The following is a 25,550-nucleotide window of genomic DNA, read 5'->3' as shown; positions in this document are numbered from 1 at the left end:
CAGAAGTGCTCGTCCCTGTGAGGCTGCGGAGAAGGTGCTCAGCAGTCGGCTCAGGTGTTTGTCTGCTCCCACCGTGACAGATGAAGTGTCCGCAAAAGCAAACAAGCTGCATTTGAAATGGCGGCTGGCCGGTCTGAATGCTGCGCGCTCATATTTGACAAGAAATTCCTGTGAGTTGCTGCGCTGACAAGCCGCGGGTGATGGCTGTGGACGTGTCACACGGTTCAGTCTCCCACCTGCCTGTCCTGATCTCTGGTCTCTGCTCTGGGCTCGCCAGAAAGTCCCCTTGCCCCTACCAGAAAGAGGAGGTAAAAAATGAGAACCTGCTTTATGAAGACAATATTGCTGCTGTGAGATGGAGGAACCCTGAAGCTGGTACTATCAAAGTGCAGTAGCTTCATAAGGGACTCTTTAAGACCTGTAGGTGCAGCCGTGTTTCCCTGAGCCTTTTTGAAAGGGGTCATGAAAAAACAAAAGAAGATCACGTGCCAGCAACCGTGCTTCGGGTGGATGTCCTAAAGGGAGTGACAGAAAACACGGGGAGAGGCGGTTTTCGTGGCAGGCAGTGTGTTCATGCTTCAGCAGCTCACAGCAGCTGTTTGAGCTTTGCCTGCCACGACGGGGAAGGCGGAATCAGGAGATGTCATGTAATTAGGTTTCTGTAAAGCACATGATATCAAAGATTAATGAGCAAGGCAAAAATTCCCAGAATATGAGGTGGTATCAGACATCCTAAACTGTCAGTGATGGAGAATTCCCCTGAAGATTTGCAAAGATAAACCTGATGTTTGTGCCAATGTGAATTTTCCCTGACCTGGAGATGAGGGTCGGAGCCAGGCTGCAGTATGGGGTGTTCAGACCTCTCGTCCCAGTGGACGCAGGAGCTCGGGTAGAGCCCAGATACAAGAAGTAAAATACCAGATTGAAAAGTGGAACAGTTTAGGTAGAAGATTGGGATATCGCACATTGCTCAGGAGAAGGGAGCAGAGCAGAGGGATGTTATGTGACATACAGTGCTGTAAGCAGTTTGCACCTGCACGGTATAAAGACCTTTCCTCTTTTGGTTTTGATGTACTCTACGTACGTCAACGCACCGTTGGGGCTGTCACAGCTGGGGACATTGTCTGGTTCTTGAGTCAGCAAGCGACTAGGACTTTGCTGCCTGGGAGCGGTTAGGATCACTCGCCTGCGTTAACTGCAAGCAAAAATGGAGGACACCCCAAAACCCCCCAGGCTGCAGCATCAATCAGGGTTGGGCACACGCTTTTCCCTCAGCAGTTTTGCTGCCCAGCCCTCGGCTGCCTTCTGCATCCCCGGCACCGCGGGAAGGTCTGTGTGAGAGGCAGGAGCACAAGCCAGGCTGCCGGGTTCCTGATTTTCTACTTAAGCCAGAAGCACAGGTTTTCCTTCTATCAACAACTTGGGCACTTTTTATTCCTTCACTGAAAGACGGTCTGCAGCGTTAGGAGAAAATCACCGAAATATCAATGGGATTTTAGCTGGCTTTAGAATAAAGGTTTTTTTGAGGGATTTTTGGATGAACTGTTACAGTGCTGCTGTCCTTTTGATTTATTCTGTATGAGCAGCACGAGAGAAAAGTACAGCCTTGTCTCTCAGTGGTTAATTTTCACAAATGTGAATTTTTCCTAGCGGGAGCAAGGAGCTGGTTTCAACACAGGCTATTGTTAGCCCCTGCAAATGCCAAGTGTCTGCTCTTGGGAGATGGAGGACAAAGTTGGCACCAGTAATTAGTGGCTGATGCACTGATTTGGCAAAAGTTGCTGAAAATAAACATCTGATGGAGAGGTCTTGGGATGATGTAGTAAAACACAGTGCAGTTTGAGACGCCTTTTGGGATGTTACTGTGCGAAGCGCAGGGGTGATCAAAAGGAAGGTAACGGGGAAAATGTGAAGGAGGAGCTTGGTGTCTTATTTAGTTCTTTGTGGTTTTGTCTTGAGCTTTTCTAGCATATTGTTAGCAGTGCAATGGTACAGCAAAGTTACTGATGTTAACTGAGGAAAGCTGAGATGCCAGAACACGACAAGTTTCTCATTTGCTATAGATCACTTTGTTTCACTTCCTCTGCGGTAAGATACAGGTACTAATTTGATTTGGATAGAACTCTTACTGAGGAGCAAATCCAACATGGGTGTAGCACAGCATGGGCCCCCAAATCCAACAAGTCATCATCCAAGAGACAGAGGCAGAGCAGCGCCGGAGGAGTCTGTGTGATGTGCGGTCAGGCCGTGTGTGGAGGCATCCCTGCCTGTCCCCGGAGAGCCTCCCGGGAAAGGACGCTTGGTGGGAAGTTGGGATATGAATCAAAAATCTTGCAGCTACTGTTATAAGTGTTTCGAGCTGTGCTGCTGGTCTTGGGATGATCCCAGCGCCAGCTGGAGCCGGTGCAGCTCGTTCTCTGCTGGGAAGCACATCGGGTCGGTCCCTCAGAGGTACCAGTGCCCACCGGGCACGTTGTCTTGAGGGGGTGACACTCGAGGCGTGAAGGTAAATGTGGGTATGGGGATTTTTTATGCTCCAAGCAAACTTTGAAGTAGTTGGTTGGCAGCCACTGGCAGCGAGATGACTCCTAGGGAACCTCCTGATAACTTTGCTCAGGAGCTGGCAGGACTGTAAGGGCTATAGTGTGACAGTGATGAAGTGAGGAGCAAAGAGGGAGGACAGGCGGTTCTCACTGCAGGATGGTAAATGCAGGATGGTAGGGTCACATTTTGCCTCTGGCTGATTTACTCACAGCAGGAATAAAGATGCCGCACAAGGAGTTAGTTTGACTTTGACACATAAGGGAAAGAAATGAAAGCACAAAAGCTCTAGATACCTTGACAGCCGACCAAAGTCCACCAAAATAACAGCACCCCCAGCCAGCAGCGCTGCCCGTCTGCAGCCGCCACGCGGGGCTCAGGCTCTCCCTGCCTGCCCAGCACCGCTGGTCTGCAGTAGCAGGTCTGATAGCTTTGTCTGGCTGCTGATTACTGTAGTGTTTTGGGAACAGCAGAGAGAGGACACAACCTGCAGCCCCTGCCAGCCTAGTCTTTTAAGATTTATGTTCAAATTTTACAGTAACTGTGATTTGCCTTATGGATCATGAGCGTACGGTTGCCCCACGATCCCATAACGAATCTCCTGAGACCGCTGTGGTAGCTAGGTAGTTAATTCTGGGCACCAGCAAGGATTAACACTGAAGTTTTCCCCATGGAGCAAAACAGGAGGTAGGGCTGGAGCTGGCTGCCTGGAAGGATTTGATCCCTGATAAAGAGCTGTCTCTATCACTGCAAGGCCAGACCTGTTTTCCCTCCACAGTAAACCTGGGAGTGACAGCTGGGCTCGGCGTGAAGAGTGAATTTTCATGCTGAATCATGGATTCTGACCAGATTAATTTTAAAAACTTGCGGCCCCAGGAGCAGAAGCTGCTGGGAGCCTTGAGGCTGGCAATAAGAAGATGGTGGTTGTGCTTATTAGCTGCATTAAATGCTGTCCTCCCAGGAGAAGGATGTTATGGCTCCATGGGGATGTAGGACCACCTTGTGGGGCCTTCTGCCTGTCTGGTGGGCGAGGGGAGCTCTGCCGGCACAGCGTGGTGGCCTGCAGCTGTGGGTCTCATGACAAGCATGCCCCTGGAGCTTGGTGGAGAAATGGGTAAAAAGCTGCCCAGGCAAATGTGTCTTTCAGGGACTGTCCTTTGACTGGAGGTCTCTTCTAGGAGGCACAGAGACAAGCATCTCACCAGCTTGGGCATTGCATGCACAAGGCACAGTCTGAAGCACAGGGCAGTAAGGAACGTGGCGGTGGGGACCAGGGACATTGGGTGTGTGTCCCTCCTGGCAGCTGGAGGCTGTACAGGTTGGTACGTTGTTGTCACCATGGTGAGGAGCTGTGGGGGGCGCTCTGCTTGGGCTGCACATTGCCTGGGACCTGCTCAAGTGGCAGCCCGGGGCAGCGGTCTCAAGGCAAGAGCACAGATGTTCTTGTAATGAGCCCAGTGATCTGGTGACTCATTCATCCCTTCCCAAGCAGCCAGTTTTGATGTGAAAACTTCAATAAGTGAAGATGGAGAATCCACTTTTGTAACATTTCCAAGAGTTGTTTCTTATTTCTTCTTTGAAGGTGATGGCTTTAGCTTCCTCCCTTCGCTTCCTATTATGTTTCTCTGAACTAAGCACTGGGAGCCTTTAATCAATCCACGGTGCTCTGGCTGCCTTTCGTCACCCCTCTGAGCAAGTCTTTTCCTGACATTCTCTGAAATCAAGAGGTTCTCGTTGGGGCTTCCAGGGCTCTTGTAATGCAAATGACAATAATGATATTAATGCTAATCATTGTTATTCTATAGGGTGAAATGTCAAGATTCCATATTTTCATGTTAATTATTGCCACGTAGGTGCCGCATTAACTGTATCCTGTCCTGTCAGAGAACGTGCTTTTCATATCTCAGGGGCTATTAGAAATCGTTAGTAATAAAATTGGCTATATGGTGCCTGATGGGTTGGTCTTTGACATACAACAATGCAAAGTGACATGACAAATTGAGAATGAAGGATGAAAAGCTGTTTAAAAAATTGTGAACGTAGCTATAAATTAATTGGTTTCTCATCTAAAACATGTTCCTGAGCTGTAATGATAAAGAGGATCCATGTTGTCACTGTTGAATTACATGTATCTAGGAAAGGAGCTAATGTGTTGAAGCGGGAGGGACTGGTTTGTTACTACCTGCCTGGACAGAAAAAGGCTGTATTAGCAACTGCGCTTGCCTTGAAATAGGATTCTGTGGGCACTAAGATCAGATCTTGAAGTGTGATGTCTGTCTTTAATTGTGGTTCTGAAATGGAGGATGTCCTTGGTAGCACAGGACCCCTGAATGGTGCATTTTTGTTACGAGTACTTTTAAGCAACAAGTATTTTTACGGTGAACATCTCCATTCTTCTCAAGACATTGGTATGACTTGCTATCCTTTTGGCCTTGCCGTTATTACACGATATTACTTTGTAGAAAGTATTGCTTTTAGTTTGCAAAGTGAAAATCTTTTGGGTCAGATTTCTCTCTCATTTAGGTCATTTTTAATTGACATTAAGTGAAAGTAATGCTGTTATATAACACACGGAACATAACAAATGCTGCTACTTCAAATTTATACCAGCTTAGCTGAGACCCAAGCCTGAACCTCTCTTGGTTGATAACTCATTTGTCTGTTTGATTTCAGCGGCTAACCTCACTAATTTGGATAGTCTCGACAGCGCGTTGAGCTTTATTGAAGACCAGGTGCATAGATCGAGGCAGCGCTATCGAAGGCATGCGACGGACGATGATTACAACATTGAAGTCCTTCTGGGGGTTGATGACTCAGTTGTTCAATTCCATGGGAAAGAACATGTTCAGAAGTACCTGCTGACCCTGATGAACATTGTGAGTACAACCCCGCTAACCGCGCTGTGGGAAGGCACTGAAGGGACAGCGAATGTAGGTTGCTGTAGCCATTTGAATAAGACATAACAGATTTTTCTCATGGCAGGGGATAAAATAATTCTAGGAGGAAAATCCAGGCCACTTTCAGAAAAGCTGAAAGGGGAGAAGGAAAAGAAGAAAAAGGGGCCGAGGAAGAAGCTGACTGTGGGACTCTTGAAATGTTCAAAGTCCTCCTTATGTGCTTTGGTGGCTGGGGGCACAGGGTCAGGCGCTTAGGTTCTTGGAAGTCATTACATTTCAGATGCATATTCCCTTAACCTAAGCTCCCTGCTGAAGAGCATGGTTTGGAGAACTGTCTTCAAATAAGGTTCTATTAGAAACTTCAATTGGCTTATACATTTTTAAAATTACTCAGTTAAATTCTTTGATTCTTCAACAACCACTTTAGGTCGCAGGCCACCTGCCTACTCCTTGTTCAGCCTGCAGTAAAATGTTTTGCAGCACATCACTGAACTTTGTTACATTGATTTAGTATTTACTCCATGAGTGACATCTTTAGGTTTCCTTAGTCAAATATTTAATCTTCAGAACCATTGTCGGTGCCACAGACTGTATAGTGTGGTAGTGATGAAAGGAAACACTAGAGAATATTATATGTGAAAGAACCATTTCTACTTTCTAAATGTCAGCGCAGCAGACACAGCAGCCCTCTAGTACCCCGGTCAGTAAGCAAAGACTCTATTTTGTGGGAAAAGGATCAAGTTTTGAAAAATCATCTCTATTATAGATCAAAATCAAAATACGTTTTATTCTTCTGGCCAGAAAAAGGAAGTGAGGGGTAGCCCCCTTCCCAGGCAACTCATTTGGGGATGACTTTCTTCCTTCTCATTCTCATCAGGATTAGAACTCTTTTCACAATAAAACGCACTTCAGTAAAAACTTCAGGTTCAGTGAGTGTATGTTCTAAGTGAAATATTGTTGAGTAAAAACCTGTAGGTCTGCTCTGTTTTTGACAAATAGAGTATGACTGCTGAAGTTTACAGTCATGTCAAGAGGATGAGTGTCTGTAGCTGACTTCTTGGCATTACAAACCGTAAAGGCAGGTACCTGGACAGAAATCCAGGCTATTATGTACATTTGCCTGGGATGTATTTTTGCCAAGATATATTTTTTTAATTATGAAGCTTGTTTTTTTCTTTCTTTATTACATTCCTTTAACAATGTGTAGAATGTCACTGTTTTTCACTTTAAATGAGAGGTGGAATACAATTTAAAAAAAATCCCTGGTGTGATATAAATTCAGTTGCACTGACTTTTTATAACAGTATTGTAAATAGTTAAAAATCTGCACTAACATTAGAGCGATAGGATATTTAGTGTCTGCTCTGATGGCTGTAAATACAGAGATTCTAACAGAAGGGACATAGTGAATTTCATTTATTTGTGTGGTTTGTTTCCTCTGAGGCTTAAAGTCTACAGTGAAACAGATGGTTTTCTACATCTCTAACTTACCAAGCCAAACGGGCCAAACCAGGAATGTGGCAAACGGGCTGAAACAGATTAAACTGGACTCTCTACTTATCATGTCACTTAAATCTATTTTTAAGAATTAAAATATACAGTAATGGTAAAGAAGCCATAAATGTTCCAGCTCTGGAATATAGTTTTTCCTAATTTTAGCAAACCATCCAACACACAAATTGTAAGAAATGACGACTCTTAAACATGCTGTCTCTGCAAGTGGTTTAGAAAGTGCAGCCTGTGTAAGCGTACCCACAGGGCGGTAGCAGCTCGTGGCATAGGCAGTAGTTGTTCTGTTGGGAGATCTGAGGTGGAAACATCTCTTTTGGGGACCAAGGATGTGTCCCTTGCCTTGTGTCCAAGGTCTGAGGAGCTGTTTGAAATCCACAGGGCCTCTTGAGGAGGCTCTGGGTAGTCTTTGGCAGTCATCAGTGTTGTCCTTTTCTTTCCTTCTTCAAAACACGGCTGGTTGCTAGAGTGTATTTTAGCAGAGGGATGGGTGCTGGTAACCAGGTCTGTTTCCAGCTGTCTAAGTGTTGCTCCAGTATAGAGAGGCAAGAGCGGTTTGTTACTGCAGATACCAGGCGGTGCTGGGGACCTGCATCGTGTTGAGGGACATCACAACGCAGAACTCCTTCCCCTTCCCCTCGGCAGCGTAATTCCAGTTGGCAGCTCCTCCAGCTCTTGCCCTCATTGCTGGATGGATGCAAGGTGAATTTCTGTGTAGACCAGTGCTTTGGTCTCCTTTGCTGAAATGCACACAGTGACTCCCCCATTGTCCTCTCTCCTACCTTCTTTTTTTTTTTTTTTGGTAGAAAATGGGCCCAAAATAAAAAGCCTTGGGGTCTCTAGTTGTTATGGGTCACGTGTAGACAGTATGTTTCTAATGAGATGTGTAGGTCCAAGGGTAGCTGAAAAAGAAGACAGCTACAAAAAATTCCAGCTCTCTTTTTAAATCTGGTGGAAGATCCTACCATAACCATCAGATTGTGTTGTGTACCCTGCTGGTTTTATGGATGCAGTCAATTAGCTTTGTATAGTGACAAGGCAGTAAGCATAAAATCCATTAGCTTCGTACAAGGTAGTAAGCATAAAATCAAAGAATGCATAGTAAGTAAATAAAATAGTGGAAGTATTTACTGGAGATGAGAGGGTGATCAAACAGTTGAATTTCTGTGGTTTCAAAAATGATATAAATCCCAGGTGAATCCCGCCTTATGTCCCGTGTCCTGGAGGCATGGAATCACTTTCCCAGGCGCAACTCCCAGTGCGGCTGCTTCTCCCCGCTTTGCTTGATTTCGCTGTGTGTGATGCCCCGCGCAGTTATCCTTAATTAACTTTTCCCAGGGATCCTGGGTGGAACCCTACCACCAACCCAATCAAAACAATGTATTTTTTTCAAGCCCAGTGCAATGACTTAGTAAATCTGTTTCGTGCCGCTTAAGCGATGTGTTAGAGTCCACACCTAAAAGCCATAAAGTGAGAAAGAACAGGGGCCGGGTGTCCTGGCTATCTTGAATGGCTGTGCTAGTATTTATCCCAAAGTTTGGAAATGAAGTCAGTCCCAAACGAATGGTGATAGACGCCAGAGGATTTTTAACACTTTGGGCTGCAGCCACGTATCGCCTGACTGTACGCCAGCCGTTTCACCGCAGTGAGCTCGGCCTCTTGCCACCCCCTTTTCATCCTCCAGTTATTTCCTCATACAAAAACTCTGCTTTCTCTTGACATCCCCTCTTTTCTCTGCTCGGCACCATCGGGACATTCAGCCCATCTTTGGAAAAAATGCCATTGTTTTCGCTTTAGAGACCCTCGGCTGCCTCTTGCACGCACCATTTTCTTTCGTACGTCATGCTGTGTTTTTTCCTGGGAAGGATATTAGCTTGCACAGCCCTCTGCATTTCCAAGCGTGAGCCCACACATTGCACAAATTAACTTTGTATTTATAGCATGCAGGAGCATTGCAACAGAGGAGAGATATTTGGGCGGTAGCTTGCAGCTCTGTAGTTTACTCGAGAACATGGAAGGTAATTTAATTTCAGCAAGAAGGTGGCTAAAAATCCCAGGGATTTTATTTGCTCATACAAGTATTAGAAAAACACGAGGCTAAAAGTGGCGTTGGAGAATTATCTTGTTCCTTGGGAAACAAAAGGATTTCACTACAGGATGCTACGGGAGGAGGAGCAGGGTGCTGAATGGGCGTTAGTGAGCTAAAGTGGGTGTTGGTGGTAGCCAGCCCTGGGGCTGAAATTCTCTGATAGTTTCATAACCCGCTTTAAAATAGTTTTCAGGACTAAGCAGGACATTTGCTTGTTGGCTGTGGAAGAGCAGCAGACCTGGGACTCGCCAGTACCTTTACCTGGCTGGCCCTGAAGTATTGATTGGTGAACATTTCAGCCTCTACAGTCCTGTGTTTAGGGTGACATCCAGGATGGGTATCTTCAAAGCAGACTTCCTAAACAGGCAGAGATAGAATATGTGAACTTAGAATATTTTGGCCGTTCAAAATAGCAAAGTCTCATGAAATAAGCTCAGTTGCAAATGGTTTTGAATTTATTGTCTCCATCTGTCTTGACTTTAAGTCTTCAACTTTCATGCTCCTCTTCAAATTGTGGGGTTTTTTCCCAGTGAGGCCCCTGTTTTAGCTTTTTCTTGTATCTTTTGTCTTTCTTCCTCCACACTATTCCTTAGTTCCTCGACTATCTCATCTTCTAATCCTGGCAGTTGTCATCCTTGTATATTTTTTGGAAGAATTTGCTTACAAAGTATGTACATTTTTTGATTTTTGGACAATTTTCAGGGGCAAAAGCCTTTGATTTTGTTTCCATTCCTTTGCGGTAATAGATGTGATATTGCAGTATTTAAGGATGAGCCTCTGTTACATCTGTGTAATGGATATTGGCCAAGAAGGCCAACAGCATTCTGTCTTGTATCAGGAATAGCGTGGCCAGCAGGAATGGGGAAGTGATGGTGCCTCTGTACTCGGCGCTGGTGAGGCCTCACCTCGACTGCTGTGTTCAGTTCTGGGCCCCTCTGTACAAGAGGGACATTGAGGTGCTGGAGCGTGTCCAGAGGAGAGCCACCAGGCTGGTGAGGGCTTTGGAGACCAGGGCATGTGAGGAGAGGCTGGAGGAGCTGGGCATGTTTAGCTTGGAGAAGAGGAGGCTGAGGGGAGACCTCATTGCCCTCTACAACTCCCTGAAAGGAGGTTGGAGAGAGGTGGGTGTTGGCCTCTTCTCCCAAGTAAATAATGACAGGACCAGAGGAAACGGTCTGAAGTTGTGGCAGGGGAGGTTTAGAGTAGATATTAGGAAGAATTACTTTACTGCAAGAGTGGTCAGGCACTGGAACAGCCTGCCCAGGGAGGGGGTTGAGTCACCGTCCCTAGAAGTATTTAAGAAACGTCTAGATGTGGCACTTCAGGGCATGCTCTAGTGGCAGAGATTGTAGGTTGGTTTTTTTTTGGTTGGTTGGTTTTTTTGTGTGTGTGTATGGTTGGTCTCAATGATCTCAAAGGTCCTTTCCAACCATGAAGATTCTATGATTATCTATGATTATATACGGCCAAAATGTTTGCGATGCTAAAACCCATCTCCTCAAAGTAGATAGGTGCCTAACTGCCATTACTGCAAAGGGAGGTAGACCCTCAGTAGGATTTATACCTCACTTTGGACTAGACTTATCTGAGTATTTAGTCATTTACCTGCCTTTGAAATCAGTGAGAATCAGTTTTAAAAATGAGCCCATGGGATTATGTCTCTCCCAGACTTTAAGTGAAACTTCAGCTCCGGAACAAATACATTAAACAACTTTTCATTTGAATAACTGAAATCAATGGGAGTTATGCAGCTGGGGGCTTTGGAAAGTCCCTGGAGTCTTTCACCTGCATCTTTCAGCGCTACACATGTCTTTGAAATTGTGGCCCTGAGGCACTTTTGAATATGTTATCCATCCTCTTTAATAGGATGTACATGATACTACTGTTATAGATGAGATTTCTGCTTTCGTAGCTCTGGCTGATGAGGGATGAAGATTTGCAGGTACAGAACAGCCAGTCCCTAATGAGAGGAAAGGGCAGAAATGCCATCGGTTTCTAACTGGCAGGTGGACGGAAACCTGAAAGCATGTCTAATACAAGCTGTTAAAAAGAAAGTGATGATTGAATACTTTGAAGTAACGGTGCACCTTGTATTCAGAAGCATGCTTTTTAAACTAAAAAGCATGTTTGTAGACGGAAAGGATATTTCAGTAATATAGAATTGACTGGATTTAAAAAAATGAAATAATTCATAAGCACCAATACTCATTATTTCAAATCAGTTTATTTCAATGTGTACTCTTCAGATGTGAGCTAGCTGTAAGAAGTTCCACAAATAACAAATGCAAGTCCGGCTCTATTCGTCTGAGGAACTTCAGCTGTCAATAGTTGAATTACAGCTTGTTTCAAAATTTAAATCTATGTATGTGAGTTAACTCCATGTTTAGACTGTTCGTTATAAACCAGTAGCTGTGACTAGTGAGAGCAACAGATTCTGACGAGGCCTCAGGAGATTATTTTTGTTCATTATCTTGATTGCCACACTACAGTGGAAGTTGTGGTTGGGCATTCAGGAGATCCCGCAGGAAATGCCCTCTCTGAACTCTTCCAGGTTTTCTTCATTTTCACAGGGGTATTATTTCCAGTGTCAATTAGGCGAGCGTTATCATTATTGCTGACTGGAATGTGCCTTGCTGCTCTGGACATAGCACAGAGTGTCACACAGGTGTTGGTACCATCCTTGAGGTACAGTGTAATTACGGTTAAAAGATAGATTTTTTTCCTTTACTCCAAATACCAATGTGAACTTTAGCCATAAAGGTTGCAGTCAGGGACTTTTGAGTCGTGACAGTGTGGTTTGTGTGATGGAGTACGGGTAATTAGTATCAGCTTTCCAATGTTGGATGCTTTTCTTAACCAAACCACATAGATTTGAAGAGGTCACCATATTTATTCCATTGACACCACACCCCTGTCTCCTGTATTAGCATAATAAATGAATCTGCTTATTTATTTTATGATACTATAGTTGGTTTCATTAAAGTGATCTTGAGACAGTAATTCAAACAAATACTAAGTCTTTTGGTGCAAAGGCAATTTATAGTGTTTAGAGAAACTTCTCAGAGCAGTGGTTTGTGGGCAAGAATGAGGAGTTCCAGGAGCCTGAGGGAGGAACTAAGGAAAATAAATTAGTCATGAAGTCAGAAAACAAAGTCTATGACCTTTCTAAAGCCAACGTTACAGTCAAAGATGAGATAGAGACCCGTAACATGAAGCTACCTAGTGCCTTGCCAACACATCTGCTCTGGGGAATGTTTTTCATTTTGATCAGAAGCAGCTAACTTGGACTTGGTAACATCTACTGACTCTCGCACCAGGGAAGGTAAATCAGGACTCGGCCTCGTATTTGTATACAAAATGCCAGATCCTTTTCTCCATTTCATAATGAACATTGCCAGGCTCTTCTAAAACTGCCTGGTGCCTGTGGTTTTGAGCAGAATGATAGATGTTTTCCAAATCTGAGATCACAGTTTGACCTTTAAGTTTCATGTGTGTTGTGTGCTTTCATTATTCTTTTTTCCTTGTGATGCTCAACAAAGATTGCAGAAAAAAAGAGTTCCTCTCTGAGGAAATGAGGAAATGCCTTGTAAGGACTAGAAAGGGAGACTGGGAGCCCTGGATTTCGCCTGATGACTTTCTATGTGACCATAGTTTATCCACCCGAGGAATAGATGTAGTGTTATTCCTGTGGGATTAGGATGAAGCTTTGGGAATGTTAGAAATGTTAGTTTGGGATCTTCAAAAGCATAAAGGAGGTGATGAAAATCGAAGAGGATAGTGGCGTTTGAAGTGGGAGCACAGAAAAATAAAGTGAGAGGGGAGTGCTTTTGGGAGGGTCAGATTACAAAAGTTTGTGCTCAGTATCCACCATGACATTTCTGGTTCCTATTCTGTAATTCAAACCAGCCGTTTCTTACAGAAATAGACAATCACTGGATGCCCACCAGGCACCGAGGCTTTGCTGCAGATAATTATGATCTGATGAATGAGCTGCATCTCAGGCTGGGCTCAAACAATGGCTTGCCAGGAGCTCTGCCATCCCACGGGGAAGGCGCTGATGCTCTCCAGCTCCTCCGCTGTCGCTCTGGCAGAGATCCGCCCGTGGTCCCCGCTCTGCCTGAGAGCATGTAGCCATCGGTAGTTTCTGCAACAGTAGCTACATAAGGACGTTGGGTGATTAAAGAGCAGCCTAATTGGGTTGGATGGATCAGCAGTTTGTGGTGGCTGAAAAGCCAGATGTGTAAACTGCATCTTGTATTGTGCCCTCTCCAGATAGTTAGATAAGCCTTCTGATGGCCGCGGTAGCTGGGTCAGATCCGTTTGAGGTTGATGGTAGCCAGGGGTTGAAACTATGAGATGTCCGTCAGGGATGCGTGCCCAGGGAGCCCGAGGAAGCGGTGCTTACCCAAGCGTACGGTGCCGTGCACGGAGCCGCAGAGGATGAGCCTCGGGACGAGTTCAGCTGATTTATGGTTCAGCAGGACGGAGCCGCCTTGTGATGAAGTGGGCTGTCTTTTGCATAGCAGATACTACCAAACTTTGCAAGCTGGGAACTCCTTCAAACTGCACGAATGAGGTTGCCAATGACTTGCCAAAATATGCAGATTATTCTTTCTCCTGTTGCGTGTTGGTTTAGTTAGAGATTGAGGGAACCACCTGACTTTCCCTATAAATCCTACCAGCTACATCAGCAGGGAAGCCGCTCTGCACCAAAACCAGCGAAACTGCAGGCTGTTTATTACTATTTGTGTTACAGCAGTTTTCAAAATTCCCTTTTAGGATCGGGCCCCGCTTTGCTCAATAATAACAACTTTGCAGTGCTTCTTTTACAAAGCACGATGCATCTCACAGATGCTTAGCTCGTCTTTAATTGAAGTTTTTTGATGTATTCTACGTGCTTACTGTGCTGACTTCAAACTCGCTCAGGGCAGAATTATAAAATAAGCAGAGAGGGACAGAAGAAAGAAAGAAAGAAAGTCTTTGTTTTTCTGATGTAGCACCGATCTGTGCCAGCCTCATTTCTAAACAGAAACTTTAAATAGAAATGGATGTTTTGCTTTGATTGAAATATCCCAGAAAAATAAACCAAAGTTATCCCAAAATAGTTTGTGAACTACAATAGCTTGATGAAAGTCTCTTTACAGTATTTCACCGTGCTTTGAATTCCTTGAGATTTACCCAGCCTTCTTCATCACCTTCTGTGAACGCTGATTCACTGCAGGGCATCTGACAAGACTTAATGCAAAATCCTCACTGCCTTCAGTTCAGGAGCTGTGATTTTGGGATGGTCTTTGTGCACTCTTCTCTTCCTGCGCAGCAACATAATTTTAGACTTACTGAACTAGGAACAAACAGGAGATCCACTCTGATGTTTAATTGTGTTGATAGGAACCAGGATGTCCTCCTGAAGTACATGGAGATGCAGTGCTGTAAAAGTACTGTGTAATCATTCTCACACCGATGTGTATTTATTACACAGACCTCTGAACGTATATATCCGTTGTCTGATTATCTGTGCTTTGAAACAAACATTTCGTCACCTAATTCAGCAGTTGTGTTGGATGAGAGCCTGGAGCTTTCTGATTCCGCAGGCTGGTTGGTCATTTTGTGCCCTGTATGAACTGCATTAGCTTATCTCTCAACTTTCCTGTTGAAATGGCAGGTGGAGATTTCGAGACTCTGAGCTAGGGACTGCGGAGGCCTTTCGGTGTGAGCGCTTTTCACGAATGCTGGAGAGCACAACATTCAGTTGCTTGGATCTCATTTCTTTAATAACTTCCTGAAACAAATAGGTGTAATTTAGACCATGCTGAAAAAAAAGAAAAGCATCTATTTCAGCGTATTATCTCCGTGCAGTGAGACACTACTAGTAAAGCCACAGTTTAGCTTGGAGAAAGGCGCAGAGGGTTCAATTCAGCCGCTGTGTGACGAGGGGTTGGACTCATCCTTATTAATGAAACCAAGACCCGGAGCTTTGAATTGACCCACTGTCTTGCAGAAAATCCGGTATCCCAGGAGAGCCAGGCAGCTCTGTACCGTGCTTGTGCTCTTCTGTTCATTCACAGTTTGTTTGTTAGATGTCATTTGCATGAACAGTCAAACAGTGTTTCAGCTCTGTTCCGTCAACGGTTTCAAGCCAAGTTTCATTTTGGCACGCAAGAGCGATACAGTTGTTCTGCTGCTCAACTATTGTTAGAGAGAGGCTTAGGTTAAATTCTGGAAGTTAATGAGAGAGCGGTGTGCAGCAATTTGGATTATGCTTTATGAACTAATTAAATACTTATTTACATGCTGTGTTTACTGTCTCCTCTATACACAGGAGGTTTTGTTCAGTACTCATTTCATGTATAGGTAATTTACAGTGTATTTCAGCCTCGTATCCTTGATGCGTGTGCTCTCTTCCCACTACACAGAGTGAGGCACGTTAATATCCTTGCCTCCCTTGACAACACATGGGGTCTTTTTCCAGAAAAGAAAGAATTTTTGTAAAGCAAAATGCATGTTTATACCTTACCTCTTTTATAATCTGTATTCAGTAACGGTCCTCAAAATAGAAGATTTTTTCAATGCAGGAATATAAAGTTAGTCTTCTAAAGTCTTATTTAGATGTGCAAATAAACGATCTGATTCCCAGAGGTATTGTTTACCAAGCAGATCTGAACAGATCAGCTACTTTACGCTGCAATGAAAACAGCGGCCCCTGAAGCCAGTCGTAGCCAGGGGCTCCTTGCCCACCATCAGCCAGCCAAGGAGCTGCTCATCAGCCGGTAACGAGCCTGGATCCCGAGCATCCCCCAGCACGTTCCCCAGGTGCCCGGGCAGATGCCCTGCAGGGTGTGAGTCCGCTCCTGGAGCCGCGGTTCAGCCTCGCCATCTCCTTACCATCGGCGCAGGACGCTCGGGACTTTCGAACACTTGGACTTTTACCAGGCATAAAATGAGGCTCTTCTTTCCAAAAATACTGATAAAATGAATTAAAATTCACTTTAAAATGGCAATGGGGATTGCTTAGCAAAACCTACACTGTTGTATTTAGTTTTAATGATTTTTACAGAGATAAAAGATGGGCCGTTAAAACTGGGGCTGATTGAAGAAACAGGACATTATTTACTGTGTTTCTAATGAAAGGTTGTCTGAAAGTTACTTATTAGCTTGTAGTAATTAATCTGTTTTGCAGGAATAAATTAAATTTAGGTCCAGCCAGCAAAGCAGTCCAGTTTGGTGCAACCTTTACCAAGGGGAGGAGGTTTTAGGAAAGGCACTCGCCTTGCAGGGAATCTCATCTGCCTCTTCTCATTTGTAAAGCTAAACCCCTGCCATTTGCCTGGGTCTCATGCAGTCTTCATCACCGAAGATGATGCCATCTGAATCAGCCTCTTTGAACAGTTAATATTAGCCTAGCTTGCTTGTAGCAGTGTTTCTTAAGTAATCTTTATACATCCACATTTCATTATCTATTCTAAATATTTACAGTTTTCTTTTCAGTGCTCCTAGGGTGATGTCCCTGTGTGCATGTTCAGTTACGTAGCTCTGGTATAAAAAAGAAGGCAGTTTTTAATTTGCTGGCGTTTTGTAGCTTTTGTTCTGCTCGCAAAGTTTAACGTTGATTAGTCTTGACACACAATAAGGCCAGCCCATGTGGCCGACCGGGCTTTTGGAGGGAGGTGTATCCCCTCGTCAGAGTGTGATGTGATGGGTCCCAGATGGGAGAGTTACAGGGTGCAGCTGAGCTCATCCAGCAGATGGCTCTCAGGAGAGAGGTCCTCTCCCTCTGCTCGCTCGTCCCTTCCCTAGGCATGGTCTTGCCCACAGAGCTATTCAGGATTTTGCTTGGATTTCTGTGCTCGGGGCTCCAGCGGGCACACACAGCTGGGATGGGGTAGGGAGGAGCTGGGAGTCTTCCTTCTTAGCAGCAGTGGCTGTTGGGTCAGTTCAGCTGCATCGTGTAGGTGCACCATGATATTTAGAAATCCATTTAGGCTGGCACTTAAATACCTGTTAATGTGAAGTCTCTGATTTTAAATGATTTCCTGATTTATGACCTGTTGGGAGGCTACAGCGGAGTTTAGAAAAGAAAACTTTCCCTCTCACATCAGTGGAATTTTCCCCATTTAATATATGATCACAAAGTGATCTTTGGCTTAATGACAGTGCATAAAAGGTACTGCTGTGTCACTGCTCTCATAGTTACTTGTTGCCAGCATCATGGTTAAAGCGCTGAACTCTTTTCCAGGTTAATGAAATTTATCATGATGAGTCCCTGGGTGCTCACATTAACGTTGTCTTGGTGAGGATAATCCTGCTGAGCTACGGCAAGGTAAGCAAAGGTTAATTGAAATGGAGGATATCAATATCTCTGAACTTCAGTCTTTTATGAACAATGTAGTTACTGGTGACATGTATTGGTTTTGTATTTTAATTCATACATTGTCCTTACCAGTCTATGAATATAAAGAACTTCTATGTTTGTATGTGTTTGAACTTCACATTTCAAAGAATTTTGATTTCTTCTGGGTTTTCCCCGTGTCATTTTAAGTTGCTGCTTAGCTCTGGCAGTCTACCTTTTCAGATTTGTTCGGAATAATCCGTGAAATGTAGTGAACATTTTGGTTCCTAAAGAAAACACGAGGTGATGTGGTAGAACTGTGTGTAACAGTTCTGCAAGAGGGCTACAGCCTCATGCCTAGGACTCATTTAAACCTGTGCTTAACATTAGTGGGACTGCACATGTGCTTAATGTTAAGTGCGAATTCTGTGGAGTAGGGGCCAGAAGGCAAGAGCTCTGCAGATCAGATCTGTAATTAAGAATACCCCGTCTTGCCTTGCTGTTTCCATGTAAGGGCAAAACCACAACTGCAGGCAAAACTCGGGTAAAGAGGAATGAGATGCTAAATGGTTTTCAAAAGTATTGAACTACTGAGTACCTGTGTCTTATTTTTGCCAAATCAACATCAAATTCTGTGGAAACAGGAGCAGGGTGTTTCAAGTATGTTGATAAATGCTTTGGTTAAGGGCATGCAATTTTAGTGCTCTCCAGTACAGCAGCGTGCCCAGCTGCTCAAAGCAGAGTGTTAAAACTGAATGTCCCTTTTTCGGTGATTGGAGTTGCTGGCATTTGCATGTTCGTGGAATAAACCTGGGTTCCGGAGGACCCTGTGTGTGTGCATGCGAGTTGCTGAAATGCGGTCAGGGAAGAGCCAGCACAGACGGTGTCAGTGGTGAAGCTCCACTGGCATTGACCCGTTTACCCTCCTTGGCACCAGCTAAAGATTTTCATCCCTGGTGCAGATGAAGGAGCTCCGAGTTTCAGTCTGGACTCTGCTGGAGACCAGTTACCTGGATTTGGGATAAATTGTTCTATTGGAGCTTCCCCGTCTGAGAACTAAACACACTGATGGATCTCTGCTCCTCCTGCAGCGATGTAGGTGGCGTAGTTTTGGATAAGCTTTATCACATGTGCGACCTAAAATAAAAGGTAAAAAAGGTCACATTTGCCATTTTGTGATCGAAAGTTCACGGTGTGTGTAGTTAACATTCCATTACAAAATAAATGAAATATCCTTCTGATTGCTGTAATGACAGCAATTTGAGGGATTGCAGATTGACTAATAATTCTCATAAAAATCTGATATTGCAGTAGTGGTAGAAGCCAGCAGAATTAGCACATGGGCTAGTCACTTCGTTGCTGTCCTTATTTCATAAGTATTTCGTAATTGTTATGTGTGTCATCTTTAGCTCTATAAATCTGCACCAGTCTGAACTCTGATAAATTCTGCTGGCTTTCTGATGGCAGACAATAGAATCTTCATCTTAAGAATCTTTATTTGGCAATTTATGGATTTCTGAAAAAAGTAAAATTAATGTAAAAGATACAATTTCAGAGCTGCTCCACCTGATGGTGTGGAGGCCCTGGCTGCGTAAGAATACACTTTTTTATGTTCATCTTTCTAAAGCCCCTGATCAGAGGACTGGTGCCAGGGAGTAGAAGGTGAGGAGGTTTCTCTTCAGAGGGTTGGGATTATTTAGCAGTAGAAAAGCAGAGAGAGAAGGTGTATAGCTCTTACTTTCTGGACTTGTTCTGAGGAATTAGAACAAATCCTTCAATATTTTACTATCCCACTAAAACGCACCAGCACTAAGAATTTTTAGGAATATGTATTCAAAGTACATAATAAAAGGAAGGGCGCATGCTCAAGCTAAGGCAGTGCATGAATGAAGCAGCCTGGTTGGCTTCACAGTATGAAAATATTCTCCAAGTCTTGTTTGAGTCAGCATTTCTTTTGAAAGCATGTAGCTGATCTCTTCAGATCCGTTTGTTTCTTTGTAGGCAATTTATATATATTATCAAGGGTGCCATTTAAATAATCATAATAATTACATTATGGTTCCGTAATTGATGAAGTATGTACCATCAGTGTCAGGTTTATGACAGCACTCTGAGCTATTGCCAATTCTCCACCCCTGAACAGCCCTCTACTGTATTGTGGGTTTTTTTGAAAGAGGATTATATTATTTTATACAATATGTCATCTGTTGATAAGAGTAATATGGACAATACTTGAGTTGCATAGCAACCAGCTTTCCAGTGATTCTTGCTTGAAGCTACTCCATTCCTTGAAATGTACTTATTTTTTAATATTTTCAAACACAGGCAACTGTACATTCAAAAGTTTCCATAATTTCAGTAATTGCATTAATTGCCCTGGTAAGATAAAAAAAAATGGAAGATGTTCCTCGGTGATCACATGTTGAAATTACTTCAGGGGCAAATTCAAAAGATCTGACATGTTTTTACTGAATTAACACGTCGTGTAAGTTACCAGCTCTGAACCGGAGGCTGGCTGGTGTGTTCGCGGGGAGGGCAATGTCTGGCTGTGCTGTGGCTGGGGGAGGTGTGCTGAAGCTACCAGCCCTTTCCTGACTCCTCACTTTTCCCTTAGTCCTTCAAACGAAAGAACAACTCCATCTGACGTACCAGAGGGGCTGATGTGAAGGCTTTGACCATGCCTGGCTGCTGCCCACTCACTTACCAGTTCCATCAATAGGATAGAAAAATGCGTCCTGCAAAGGCTGCTCCATATCTGTGGTGGCTTCGGAAGCTACCAAGCATTTCTCTGCATTTTCTTTACATTACCTCCCAAAGTCACGAGGGATACTGCAAATAAGTAAACAGTGTACGTGCGGTGCATTTGTCTTTAAATGGGAAAAAGATGAGCTGGCTCACTTCTGCTTTTTTGCCTTCAGTAGTAGGAAGATTGGTTCTAAATTTTGGAAACTGCAGATACATTTGCGATGAATATAATTCAACGTTTGGGCAAATTATTCCATTTAGACCTATTTCGGTTGTAACAGCTCTGTAATCCAGCTAGCTCAGGGGAATAAGCAAAGCAACCACTATCACCAAGTGCAGAGGAGGTGGCAAGAGATGAGCTGAGAATGGATTCAAAAACCCTGACTGGTTATTATAAAATTTGTTTGGAAACATTTAAATCCTGAGCACTGCATAAAATCCTCTCATCGCCTCTTTGAGGTGGATGAATAAAGATTTTTATTCCCATTTTACAGCTAAAAAAACAAAGACGTTAAGTGTTATTTTCCAAGGCCACACGGAAGGCCACTGGCAGGCCGGGGATAAGACCTCATAAATTCCTGGCTCCAGCCCCACGCTCTGTCCATCGACAATGGTGACTTTGTGTGCGGATGAGCTGCCCTTGCACAGCGGCAGAGAGACGCGCACACGTTAGCTGGGGTGGGTGTAATTAAGACAGTTATTAATGAAAAAAAAAAAAGTCAAAAAGACTTCTGCAGGAACTGCAGGGGTTTCAATAAGTGCAGCCACCTGAGGATTTTTGAGGGTTATTTCTCGGGAAATGTGAATGTGACAGTGCAGGACACCCCTGAATTCTCCTTTGGAGCAACATACGCAGCTCGAGTCACCCATATTCATACTGGAACAGGGTGGGATAGGCTGCGGATTGCTGTGTCTGCGTTGTACGCATCTGGGATGGCAACCAGTAGGGAGAGAAAACCAATATTGGCTATAAACCTATGTTGGCCCCAGAACAAATCGTTGTGCTCTGGCCATGTGTTAACTTGGTCAAATTGAAAGAGGAACCTCACCCCCAAGGCAGAGATCCTTTCAAAAAGATTAGGGGTGGGAAGAAAACCCAAATGGCCTTAAGTTCAGGAAGAAGGTAGTATGAGGTGGATGCCTACAGTCTCATAGGACAGGACTGGTCAACTGAGAAGAATTTTTCAATTGTGTATGTCTGAGATGTTAGCAGAGCTCCTGCTGTCTTCATCTGGGACAAGATTTTACCTTCGATCTTTTCATAAAATGGTGCTCTCTCTCTCTCTGCCATCCGACCTTTTCATGTCTAAGCTTGATGCAAGCAGGGAAGATGTTCTCGGTTCAGTGGCTGGAAAGTGGTGGTTCAGTCTGAGCAAGGTTCCTCTCTCTGTTTCCCAGAGGGTAGCACAGGTGACACAGCTGAGGTGGAAAGACAAGCCAGGTTTACCCGTTAAACCTGTTGTCCATCCTTACCATTTTGCTGTTGACCCTGTTTGGAGGGAAAGGGATGAGTGCTCCACTCATCTCTGCTTGTCCTGGGAAAAGGCAAAGACTCTGGCTGAGAGCAGCAGTGCCTGATAAGGCAAGGGGGTCCTTAGCTGTACATTAGGGTCACAGAATAGCTGTGCTTGGAAGGGACCTCAGGGCATCAATCTAGTCCAACCCCCCTGCTCAAAGCATGGTCACCTAGAGCAGGTTGCTCGGAACCTTGTCCAGCTGGGTTTTAAGTATCTCCAAAGAAAGAGACTCCACAGCATCTCTGGGCAACCTTTCCCAATGTTTGGTCACTCTTATGGTAGAACTACAGTGACATTCTTAACAGTTTTTTTCTTGCATTTAGATGGAATTTCTTATATTTCAGTTTGTGCCCATTGCCGCTTGGCCGTTCTCTTGATACCACTGAGAAGAAGCTGTCTCAATTGTCTTTACTCCCCACCCAACGGGTGTTTATATACATTGACGAGATCCCCCTAAGCTTAGAAGGTCACTAATGTGAGTTGATTATCTTAGTTTTCCGATGACATTGGCAGATGTAGAAGACCTGAGAGCATCAGCAGGAATGAAGCCCTGATCTTGCAGGGTGCTATACAAACTTGTCTGCAGATGGAATTCTTCACCCCAGCCTTTGGCCATCTCCAGTAACCAATTCTGCCCAGACAGAGTTGCAAGGCCAGGACCTACGTATTAGATAGCAGTTTGGCTGCTGTTCATATTTTCGCACTGTTTTCATATGTTCAGGGCTGCGATAAAGATGAAAGGAGATATTGTCCCTCTTATTTTTTATATGGGTAAATTGTTGAATTGCTTGATTTATTGTATTAGACTCATAGCTTATAATTTCCGAGTGTGTTTTGTTGGGACCTTGGAGAGTGTAGAGCTGGCTGATAGCATAAACAGTACTTTGTATTCCTGATCTGCTTACATTTATACAGATCTAGAGACTGAAAAATGTTTACAAACTGCTGCCATAAGAAGGCTTTACAAATCCTTTGAATGCAAAATGACAGTTTGCTGAATGAGCTGTTTTTGTTAGTTTAGTTACCATGGACACTCAATAATTGTATGTATTTACTTTTTGCTTGTCTTGTTTGGAATGAGAGAAGAATATAGATGATCTAATCCAATAAACAATGAACAACAGAAGTGCCAAGTAGAAGCAATGTAAACAGTGCGTTTTGCAGAAACTTTACACATTCAAGAAGGGAAAGTCATATGTTAAATTGTTTCCTGAATGTGTGCGCTGCTGTGGTCCAACTTTTGCTACCATAGTTTGTAGGCTATCAAGTTAAGCATATTTCTGCTCCTTCTGGAGCTACTGAAGAGCAGCAAAGCCTTCTCCGTTGGTACTCTTGGAGCACCACCTAATGGATGAGTTAGGAAAGGTCTTTTTCCTGCAGGCTTCTGACCAGCCTAAATTTCTTGTGTTCTTAGCATCGAGTACCTGCTCATCAACGCTACTGCAAAATTGTACCCAGTTATGCCAAGTGGCAGACAAATAAAACAGTTGGTTAAGGAAAGCTGCCATTCTACGTGTGATACCAGTGTGTCTTTCACGTGTACTGGCAGCTTGAACTTCCTTTAAAAGTTTGGGTAGACTATAGACAAAATTTGCAGTTTTCTTCTAAGATAACTTTGTATTTAAAACAGTTAAAAAAGTTTGAAACATTTCGTACTTTCCGAGCAATCTCCACAAGTATTTGAAGGACCTTCCAGTTGACTTCATAAATGACTTGTTCTTCAGAGTGTTCGTAACAGAGAACAGAATGTCACACTGGTAACTTCCCAAAAGGCAAGACAGGCCAGAAAGAAGGCTTGAAGGCCTCTGAATCTACGTAGTAAAGACTTTCAACCATTTCTTACTGCCCTGCTTTGCCTCTTTGTATGAATGGTAGTTGCAACTCAGTTGTCTTCTATTTTTGTTTAGTTTTTTCTTCTGCTTCCATCTAAGAAGGAAGAGAGTAGAGAAGAAATGAAGGCAAAATCAAAAAAAGAAGGAAAATGGAAGACATTAATGGATGTTGAGTTTCCCAGAGCAAGGATTGTGGCTGGTTCTCTAGGGCAGACTGTCCTCGTAACCCTCTAGGGTGTCCCCTCACATGGGGGAAGTTCTCCCAGCAGAGGCCTTTCCACTTCTTGGCCAGCATCTCCATCTGTTTCCATCAGCAGTTCTCTGAAATGCCCGCAGATTTTTTGCTTTTCTTGCTGTGAGAAGGAAAGTTTCTCTTTCCATTGGCTGTTTTCCTGCTGATCAGCTGAGTAATGCTCTCCACAGGCCTGCTGTCCTGTTTGGAAAGAGGTCACTCACAGCCAGGTCTCAGCTCCCAGCCAGCTGCAGGACCTGCATGTTCCTGGCAGTGTGGGCCCTTTGCTGGCCAACAGTAACACCTATACCTCTTCTCCGTATGCAGCCTGCTAACCCCCAAACTTTCTGTTTGCAATCTGACAAAGAGGGATTTTATCTTTTCTTATAGTCCTTATTACTGTACACAGTTAATTTCTTTTCCTCTTTCTCCTTTCGCTTTGTCCATTTAATAAGGGGCTGGGCTTTTCTGAGTCTGATGAAAGCTCCCCGTTGACTTCCAACAGAAAATATTGTCAAGTGTTATCTGATATCTCTACAAGAGTAAATTTTTGGACAACATCCTTCCAAAACATATTACATCTGCCCCGTCTAGTAACAAGCTCTGCCTGGTCCCACGATTTCCTAAGCTCCCTTCTTGCAGGACAGCAACGTTTATCTTTAAAGGTGAAGCAGCTGAAAAAGTGAACAAAAATGCAGTATAAAGATATGTCTGGCTCAGGAAATCTCTAATCCAAAGACAACTGGAGCCTTGGAGGTTATTTGGAGGCAAATACTACTCTATACTTGCACTCCCCTAATTCCCTTCCCTGGGCGTCCCATTGTCTACTCTCAGGAGAGGGCTGTGGCTTATGTCATTCTTTGGTCTGAACCAGTGCAATTGCGTAGCACGCTGAAATTGTCTCGGACCCCGGGTCCGTGGTTTCCTGGCCATGCGGTATTCACTACTAGTACTGTTGGAGCCTTTCTGATTTGAAAGTCTTTGACAAATTTCAGGAAGTGGGAATTCAGGTGAAAATTTGCTAGGAATCCAGTGCGTTTCTCTTTTCAGACTGCTACGTTACAGTGAAGAAAGACAAGGAATTAGTGGCCAGATGATTTGAGTGCTCAGTGGACTTTGAGTACTCAGTAGGTAGACTGAGTTTTTCCTCTTACTCTTTGGAAATCCTCCTCACCAACACAGGACCTCAACTTGCTATTTATATCTGTAGCACACGGACACTTAACATAATTGATGTCCTACTGGATGCTTCGTTTCCCAACTGAAAGAACAGTAAGGCGCAATTTTACATGTGCCACGTTTTTGATGTAAAATTGTGTCATTGGGAAAGAAATCAGTCCGTCAGTTGAAACATGTTTTCTAGTCTTGTGTGTTCTCAGTTTCCCTTCTTATGCCAAAGGGATTTCTTAATTTTCTCCAGTGTGATGGATGCAAAAACCCCCTCAATGCTTCACACTAGCCAGTTGGTTCTCCTTTTAAAAAGTGATGATTGTCATTTGGTAGAATGTACAGGAGGAGGTCTGTTAGCAAACGATACACGACTTGAGATTTTTCAACTTCATTTTACAACGTTCTTCGCTTTTTGAATCAGCCAGTAAGATTTCTCACTGAGCTCCTCGAAAGGATTGATTTGTCCTGTGAAGCTTTGGAGAAATGGGAACGAGGTGGAGATGATAAAAATAGGGGTTTTGTTTGTTTGCTTGTTTGTTTTTGTTTTACCACTGATCGATGTTACTAAAGACCTCAAGAATGGTCAAACCATGCTTAACTGAACAGTATTTTTGCTTGAAGAGCCAGGTTTTTACCCTGTAATAGTCACTCAGAGTTTGTTTAAGTCTGTTCTTGTAAATATACAAAGATGC

General features: G+C 43.9%; 1 protein-coding gene across 1 annotated transcript in view; it reads left to right on the top strand.

The window, feature by feature from the left end:
- ADAMTS2 (ADAM metallopeptidase with thrombospondin type 1 motif 2) overlaps positions 1 to 25,550 on the top strand; it is a 187,866-nt gene that overhangs the window by 121,455 nt on the left and 40,861 nt on the right. Inside the window, exons 4-5 of the mRNA XM_063349132.1 lie at positions 5,215 to 5,417; positions 17,270 to 17,353. Coding sequence (XP_063205202.1) covers positions 5,215 to 5,417; positions 17,270 to 17,353 — 287 coding nt within the window. The remainder of the gene's footprint in view (positions 1 to 5,214; positions 5,418 to 17,269; positions 17,354 to 25,550) is intronic.

This window comes from Chroicocephalus ridibundus, chromosome 11 (genome assembly GCF_963924245.1).
Source record: "Chroicocephalus ridibundus chromosome 11, bChrRid1.1, whole genome shotgun sequence".
In the NCBI taxonomy this organism is placed as follows: Eukaryota; Metazoa; Chordata; class Aves; order Charadriiformes; family Laridae; genus Chroicocephalus; species Chroicocephalus ridibundus.
The sequence above is the reverse complement of the archived record's forward strand: the minus strand, read 5'-3'. Positions and strand labels throughout refer to the sequence as shown.